The sequence below is a fragment of the Emydura macquarii genome, unplaced genomic scaffold, assembly GCF_026122565.2.
Source record: "Emydura macquarii macquarii isolate MOO-44397 ecotype Brisbane River unplaced genomic scaffold, CSIRO-AGI_Emac_v2 contig_3343, whole genome shotgun sequence".
Classification (NCBI taxonomy): domain Eukaryota; kingdom Metazoa; phylum Chordata; order Testudines; family Chelidae; genus Emydura; species Emydura macquarii.
Genome location: NW_027133480.1, coordinates 1 through 8,259, shown reverse-complemented (window position 1 = coordinate 8,259; position 8,259 = coordinate 1). Strand labels below are relative to the sequence as shown.

At 39.9% G+C, this 8,259-nt stretch overlaps 1 protein-coding gene across 1 annotated transcript; it reads right to left on the bottom strand.

Moving 5' to 3' along the window:
* Nucleotides 1-522: 522 nt before the first annotated feature.
* Nucleotides 523-3,896, bottom strand: LOC137143533 (deleted in malignant brain tumors 1 protein). The gene is made up of 4 exons (XM_067533354.1): nt 3,773-3,896; nt 2,921-3,096; nt 1,682-2,076; nt 523-960 (listed from the first exon to the last, which is right to left on the bottom strand). Exons 1-4 carry the CDS (start codon nt 3,894-3,896, stop codon nt 717-719), a joined length of 939 nt encoding a protein of 312 aa, XP_067389455.1. The 3' UTR covers nt 523-716.
* Nucleotides 3,897-8,259: the final 4,363 nt, after the last annotated feature.

Below are 8,259 nucleotides of genomic sequence, written 5' to 3'. Positions count from 1 at the left end.
AATGGGAACTGACTACAGAAACATATAACATATTTGTGGCATTATTTTCCTCTAACTTTTAAGTTGTTTATTTATTTAAGTCTAGATACTTAAATCATACTGGATATTGGTGCCATATATGGATGCTTTGTGGTCCTCTGTGTCTGATCTAGTCTGCTCTCTTTGCTTTTCAAAAGAAGCCCATCAAGGACCCAAATGATCACTGTTGAGAGCAAAGTGATAATAGATTGGTCCTGTACCTCAACCTTTTCCCCAACTTCATTGTGAACCATTGTGAGTCATACAGTACAATGCTTATATGATTGTAATATATGTTATAGTTTAAAAATGATTAACATTCAAGTTATACAGTGGTAATACGATGTAAAAATAGAGGGAAGCTGAATAAACACAAGAAGACTTAGTGACAACAAAGTCTAGATCAGAAAATCAATATTATTTGCTGAAGAGAAATATAAGCTTTTTCACATCTGGAATGTCAATTAAAAAGATTTGAAATTAGGAGATGGTAAAGACAGATAAGGAATATATTCAAATGTATATTATCACTAAGCAAGTACTCGGTCTGTTAAGGTGTTTGCTATATTGGTAAAAATGCACTTCAGGAACTCAGTAGCAGGAAGATATGCAATGATCCAATTTTTGTTATGTTAAAAGTGATTGATATAACATTATATTAAATGGACAGGATGCCTATCTGAATTACTGGGATTCTTTTACTTGAGATTCACTGGGCCAACAACTGTCACATTTTCCTGGTCAGAACTTGTCTCTCTCTTGTTTCTAGTGGCACAGCTCTGGTAGCAGCGGGAAGAATAATCGTACACCTTGCACACCACCATTTTGCACTGAAGGTAAACGGTAGAGTATCCATTAAAAAACTGAAAGGCTGAAAATTTGAACTGAACAATTTTTTTGTTTGGTGAATCGTAATTAGCGTAGGTATCGTCTTTTGGACACCTGAGAAAAAGAAAAAAATATAAAATTAGTCTGTTCTCACACAGTAGTACAATATAGATATTTCATTATGTCGTTTGTCTTTGTGCTGCATAAAAATAAGTACCTTTGTTGCATCATAAGTTGACCGGAGCTTTCCTTCATGCATTTTGAACAACAAAGTTAATCAACATTCACAATATGAAATTCCTAAATACACAGAGATGGAGTGTATATAATGAAATACATGCAAAAACATTTTGAAAATACCCACTGGAATTTTGAAAGAATACTTTTGGAAAGCATCTTTCAAAAATATGGATAAAGAGCCTTTCTGATGTTATTTTTTATTTCCCATTTAGATTTTCTAAAAAGAAAAGAGAGAGAAGAAAAAAAAAAAAAAAAGAAATCCAAACCTGTGCTTTGCTCTTCCCACAATTTTTACACCGTTTAAAGTCTCTGCAGAAATTTCCCATCTAGTTTCTCTTTCTAAATTCTTCCATAAGCAGAACACAGATATGAAACTATATGTAATCCACACTACGAGAAGTGTGATTCTTTCTAGTGGCTGGTTCATATAAAAGGCTATTGCAGCTATCTCATGAATACATTCTTTTACCTTAAAGTGGTAGAGGCTTTTAGGTCTATGAGTCCCGGATTCAAACCCTGCTGTTGTCTCCTATGAGGTCCGTTATATTATATAAAAAAAATCATTGTTAAACTATGGGTTCAATATTTTCCTTACCCGCTCTTGATTAAATCATATTTCACAGTCGTAAAGTCTTGGGAATCAGGAGATGCTACACATGTGTCTGTAAACAACATCAGATTTGGATCAGGGCTGTAAAGGGTGGCTTGAACAAATAAGTCCTGGTTTAGGTCCACAAAATATGGATAATCGTTCACTGGGCTTGAAAAAGATGATGATTCATAAAAGGAAAGGTTCACCTTGAATTGTCCATACTGAATTTCATCAGTTTCTAAAGGGTTGGACAGGTTGACAGTGTACATGGTGTCTACCATCATGCTCTGGTCCATTCTGCAGGTGAAATGTAACTGAGGATTCTTTGTCCTGGTGATGACATTACCAGAAGTGGATGCTCTGACTGTATTGGAATAGTTGATAGTCCCATTATTTACCTGTTAAAACATTACATAAAATACAGAGTGCAATGTTTCAAAAGTCTTGTTGAAATATTACAAACTAGAAAGCTAAAAGGCAGTACAAATTATCAGAAAGTCAGATGAGCCAGCAGTGAATTGTTTGAGTACAAGTAAAAAAGTGGTTTCATCATGAATACTTTCAGATGTCTTTTTGTACTAGATCACTGGCCTTGCATGAAATTAACAGGGAAAATTTAGGATGAATATCAAGGAAAAATGTATTGGGTATGCCTCTTGAGGGTTGTGGAGGGAGACCCATTGTGTGGAATATTTAAACTAGACTGGGCAAAACACTGGAAAAAGTACTGCAGGGGAGAAGTGTGTACAGGCAGAGAGATGGACTGAATAGTCTAATAAATATTTCCCATCTGTAATGTCTGATTCTGCTTCCCTTGAAGTCTGTAATTTAGCCACTAATTTAATCTGGACCAGGACTGGACCCTTGAACTTTTCCTTTGTGTTATGTTTACCAATAAATATATTTCTTGATACAACTATAACTCACTTGTCTGTGTGCGTTAGAAGTGCCCCTCTGTACCCAATCCATAAAGGATATGAGTCCATTTCAGGACTGGCTAAGGAACTTTGGCTCATAGCTCCAGTTGGACCAGCTTGTTCTTTCAGATCTATGGGGCCCCAGTTCAATCCACAAAATGTTGGTTCTCACAAAACTTTATTGTGTCATAAATTTTACAGTGTTTTCCTCCCAATGGGAATCTTTTAGGAATTTTAAGAGCAGAGTTACTCTGAAAACTTTTCTTTCATAAGTAATTTTAACAAGTTATTGTGATATACAGTATTTTCAGATATAAACTCTTACCTCACTTTTTGTACCACAGCCATCATAAGGTATACGGAATACAACATGGTATTTTGTAACCACAGGTCCACAAGTTGGGTCATTCAAATGAACATTCCATGAAAAATAGCCTTTTGACCTGATATAGTCTCTTCTAATAACTGCACGCATGTATTCTGGCAGACATGAAAGTGCCACTAGATGAGGGGAAATTTGAATATCAGTACACAATATTGAAGTATGTATAAAAATGCGGTAGTTAATAAAATGTTGCTGTATATTACGGTCACCTCACTGAAAAAAAATTGACCTCGCGGAATATTAACTAGCCTGGAAATAACAGCTGGGTGGAGAGAAAATCAATTTTCCCTTTCTTTATTGATAAGATTGACATCACTGAAAGTTCACTTTCCCTGCCTATCTCCCTTATGGAATTAATACAGAGGTTACATAAGTTAGCTCGATTCCATAATTATTTATGCCACCTAACAGAGTGAGCTCAGAGTTAGGTCATAGCAGTAACACCCACTCCAGCATTGTGCAGTGAACAGGGATTCAATTAACCGGCCTACCAATCCATATGAAAACCACTCTAAAATGCAGACTTAGCTTGATGATAAAGTACACAAATGCAGACTGGCTCCCTCTCTTGGTGCACACTGCTAAGCATAACTCCTTCTACCAGAGCAACCTGCTGTTACCAAAATCTGTTCTGTTTCTGTATAGTTTGACGATTGCTTAAAACATTTAACGAGTCAGTTTACCTGGACAACCTAATCTGCATCCCTTTGGCTTCCCCATTGTTTTCAGATGTCCTCCACCTTTCCTTCTCTAATGGATCTCAAAAATTTCCCCTCTATTTCTCTGACTTACCTCCCTTCCCTGATTGGTTCACAGAGGCTTTCTGATCCCCTTCCCACTCCTTGACCATCTTCCATGACGAACCTTCTCTGAAGCTCCCTAACAATGAAGATTCTTTTCTGCGGGAGCTCAGCATATCTGCCACCTTACTGTTGGTCTCTGCCACTGCAGAACAAAGTCTGCATTCTCTGGGACTAGGCACCACAGTGAGTAATAGGACCATAGAATATGTGGAATTTTAAAACTGTATTACTAGGTCAAACAAGAAAGTCAGCCATCGCTTATGGGCTCAAACAGCCTCAAAGGCAGGGAAAGCCTTGGGGGTCCAAATGCCAAACAGTTGCAACAGACAACAAATAAAATGGCCTAATCAAGCTTTCTTAACTAGTTTCTCTTATCCAAGCTTACGGTACAGTAGTAAAAGAAGGATAAGAAAATATTACCAGGTGTATTGGGTGCTGCAGTATTATTGGGAGGAGCTACGCATGAAGATAACAAAAGGCAAAAATTAAGGTTAGTTCATGAAAGTTCATGCATTATTTACTAATATGATTATAGTGTAATCAGTTAACATATACAGTATATTCAACTGAATTAGGATTTTGAAAATATTAATAGAAAATGTTCTGATAAATAGACCTGCCATTTACCATCAATTTCCAAAGACTAATGTAATGAAAAAAGAATACCTGCTTGAAAATTGAAAAGGGGAATTACTATTATCTTAAATGGGAGGAAGATTAAGCTCTTTGAGAGTATATGCATGGACAAGTAATTGTGTGCTCAATTACCTCTTTTGCATCCTGAGAGGAGTTTCCATGTTCCATTAACTCTTTGCACACAAGTACTCATACTGTGTAGTTACAATTTAGATGCCCTTTTTAAAAAATGTGGCCCATTGGACAAGGAGACCACAACCCATTATCTAATAATTTCATGGGCTATGTAATTCAAGTGGTGCACTGAACTTGGAATTACATATTAGTTCAAAAAATGAACAAATACTGCAGTGATATATGTGTAAGGGGTCTATTAGCCCCTTACTGAAATTTAGTGGGTCTTTTTGATTGGCCATGTCCAGAGGAAACAGGACCCTGGAGTGGACAGCCCCCAGGGCCATTGGAGAGAGGCCAACTCAGGTCAGCCTGATTGACAGGGCGGGCAGGCTAATGAGAGAGCCAGGAGGGTGGGGGGAGCCCAGCCCTCAGTGTGAGCTGGAGCTGCCTGCTGGGGCGTGCAGGGGCAGAACTGACTGGAGCTAAGGACAAAGCAGTCAGCAGCTGGAAGGGGAGCACAGAAAAACTGAATGGAGCCAAGCTGACCCGACCCACAGCAGCAGAGCAGAGGGGCATCCCAGAAAGTGAAGCACAGCTTCCTGGAGCAGAGCGAGCTGGGGCAGGCGCCCTCTGGAGCTGGGTGTGGTGAGCAGCTGGGGAGAACAAAAGGGACTTTGGGAGTGTGTGGCTACTGGCAGAGCAGGGGGCTGACTCTGCATTCCTGCAGCATAGCCAGGGCCTGGACAGTGGGCCTGCAACGTGTGATAGACTGTGAACCCCAGAGACACTGTTTGTGGTGCCCTGGGCCGGGGGGCAGTGTTGGGATGTTTCACTTTAACCTTTTTACTCTTTTTTCTTATTTTTTTAACTAATTTGATTGCTATTTGTTTAAATAAATTGTATTGCTTTGTATTGTATGCAATGATCAGTGGGTCAGGGAAGTGTCCAGTGCAGAGTTAGTACCCCAGCGTGGGGACACCCTAGCCCCTGCCTTAAGGGACCATGGCAAGATTGGGGGTCGAGCCCCAGAAATCCTGGGCCCAGCCTTGTCAGGGTTACGGGCACCCCACCACACAGAGGAGTGCGAGGGGAGCCCTCGAGGTCAAGTGGGGCCTCTGGGTAAAGAGAGTGGGAGCAGGGACTCAGATCCTTTTGCTAACCAACTCTACCGGGGTATTGTACAAGCAAGGAAAGATCCGCACAATAGCGGGCCCATTCCCCCGCTTACATATGTCTTAGGGAAATCTAACATGGAGTCTGATCCAAAGCCCATTGAAGTACCTGAACATATTACACTGGCATTTTCTTGATGGCCACAGTTATGTCTATGCCACCCTCTATGATAATACTCCCACAGATTGCTCCCCCTTGCACTGCACATCATCCAGGAAGTTACTTCCTGAGCCTCCACCCTAAGGGGCACTAATTCGGGCTGACATAACCAGTCCACACCCAAGCTTCCTGCACACAATCTCTGCGTTTTTTGTATCCCAGCCAGCATCACAAATGTTCCCCAGCTTCCAGTGTAAGAGATTTCAACTCGAGCTGAGCACCTGTCCTCTTCACTCACTAGTCTCAATGATGTGGCTTGGAAAAGCAGGGAAATGAATTTTCAAAAACATAGCAAGCCATCACAATGTTTCTGATTTTGGCTTCTGTTCTGTCATTGATCCACACATAATACATCCACTGAGGTCTCTGGCTCTCTTGATGGCAGATACAGGGTATATGAGGCTTTTACTATGCAAATACTACAAGAAAACATGACCAATAAGATAGAATGGAAGACGTTGAGTTAAAGATTTAGGGTGAAATCCTGGCCCATGGATGTCTACGTCAAATCTTCCATTGACTTCAGAGAGCCAGAAACCCGTTGTTTCTAATATCCACACTATCATGTAGCACAGAAAACGGACAAAAAATTGGGAGGGGAGTTTTTATTTTAACTCATCTGGTTCTAAGATGGTATATGGCTTCAAATATGTAATGGTTCATTTTCTTGTCAGGTTCTTGCGGTTAATATAATTTGGCCAAAATACAAATCACTTTCTCAAAAACTGTAGTCTACATTAAATCTCAGCAAACTTCTGAGAATTTCTGACAAAAGCCTTTTTCTTTTATTATCTATTTGTGTCAGCTGGGACATTCTTAGACATTCAAACAGAAGGTCAGTAGAGCCAGCTGTTGAAATACTGTGTTTTAAATACTACACCAGTGGTTTTCAACGGTTGGTACGCGTACCACCGGTGGTACTTCGAAGAAGGCTGGGTGGTACGCGAGCCGTACCGCACCGCCAAATCCGCCGTCGGAAGTGCCCACCCACCCACCCCCACGAAGCCCTGCCACCGAAAAGGGGCAAACGGCGGAAGGGTTTTGGTGCAGGGCATTGTTCCCCCCATGTAACCCGCCACCGCTGAAAGTCCCCCCTTTTTTTTTTTCCCCCGAGTGACACTCGGTGGAAAAAAAAGGTTGAGAGCCGCTGCACTACACTATTTTAAAAATGTTTATTTTGTGTTTTAAACATTACACTAATAGTATTTAAAAGGAAATATATTGAAGAAATCAAATAACTACATTAAAATTAACTAATAAAAACCTGCTGCCGCTGATGCCAAGTAATCATCATAGACTAACAAAGCTGAGAGTGAATAAAGAAGCAGATTAGTAATAGTCAATAGAATAAGTAAACTAGATACAGGTTTTGTAGCTGAAGCAAGGAAGCAGAGGGGGCTACAGTGATAGACCATATCATGTCTTAGATTAATTAATTAATTACAAAAGCTTGGTTGCTTTCATTATAGTCCATTAATACAATATGATTATGGTTCCTGAATACCATTTGGGGACATAGTTATTGCCTGGGGGTGGTAAACTGGTAAGCAGTATGGGTGTCAGAATGCAAACTCCCCATAAAACCTGATCCACCCGAAGGAGCCTACTCAGGAAGAAAAGGACACCAACAGATCAACTGAGAGATGTAAATGAATAGCTACAAAAACCTCTCCAGTGTACATTAGCGTTTGGACGCGTTTGAAAAGGAGACAACACCAGACTGATTTTCCACTGTCCAATTCATAAGGTAGAACACTATGGACTTACAATGGAGTGTAGGTATGTTTACATAAGGCACTGGAGACAGGAATCCAGTAAAGGCACTGTGAAATTACAGGCCTGACTTCAAATAAGCAAGGAAACAGGAATAATATTCTCTCACTTACGTATAGTACTGCGCTCCTCTGTCGTAGGTGGAGCAGTTGGTACTACAGTAAAAAAATGAAAGAACATCAAATACTTTATGCAGCACACACAATCAAATACATTATATGAGTTGCAGGAAAAAATAAAGGAAAATTCCATCTGGGATATGCTATTTCTATGAGATAGCTCCTTACAGCTGTGGGGAAACCAATAGGATGTGGGCCTGAAGGGGGGAAAGTACAACCGGCTATCCTATTCCTCTTATGCAGTTTAATTCACATTCTTTAAATTGGAATACAAGCTTACATGTAGTAAACGGCTCCTGTGTGGTAGGTAGAGGAACCGGTAAATAATGACAATAAAAAAAAAAAAAAAAAAAAGCCAAAATTAGAAACTTTAAAAAAGAGACACTTGAAAAAAGATTGAGTTACTGGAGAAAATAAAGTAAGATTCCATCTGAGATGTGCTATTTCAATGAAGTAGATCACTTGCTGCTCTGAGGAAACAATGTGATGGGAGCCCGAA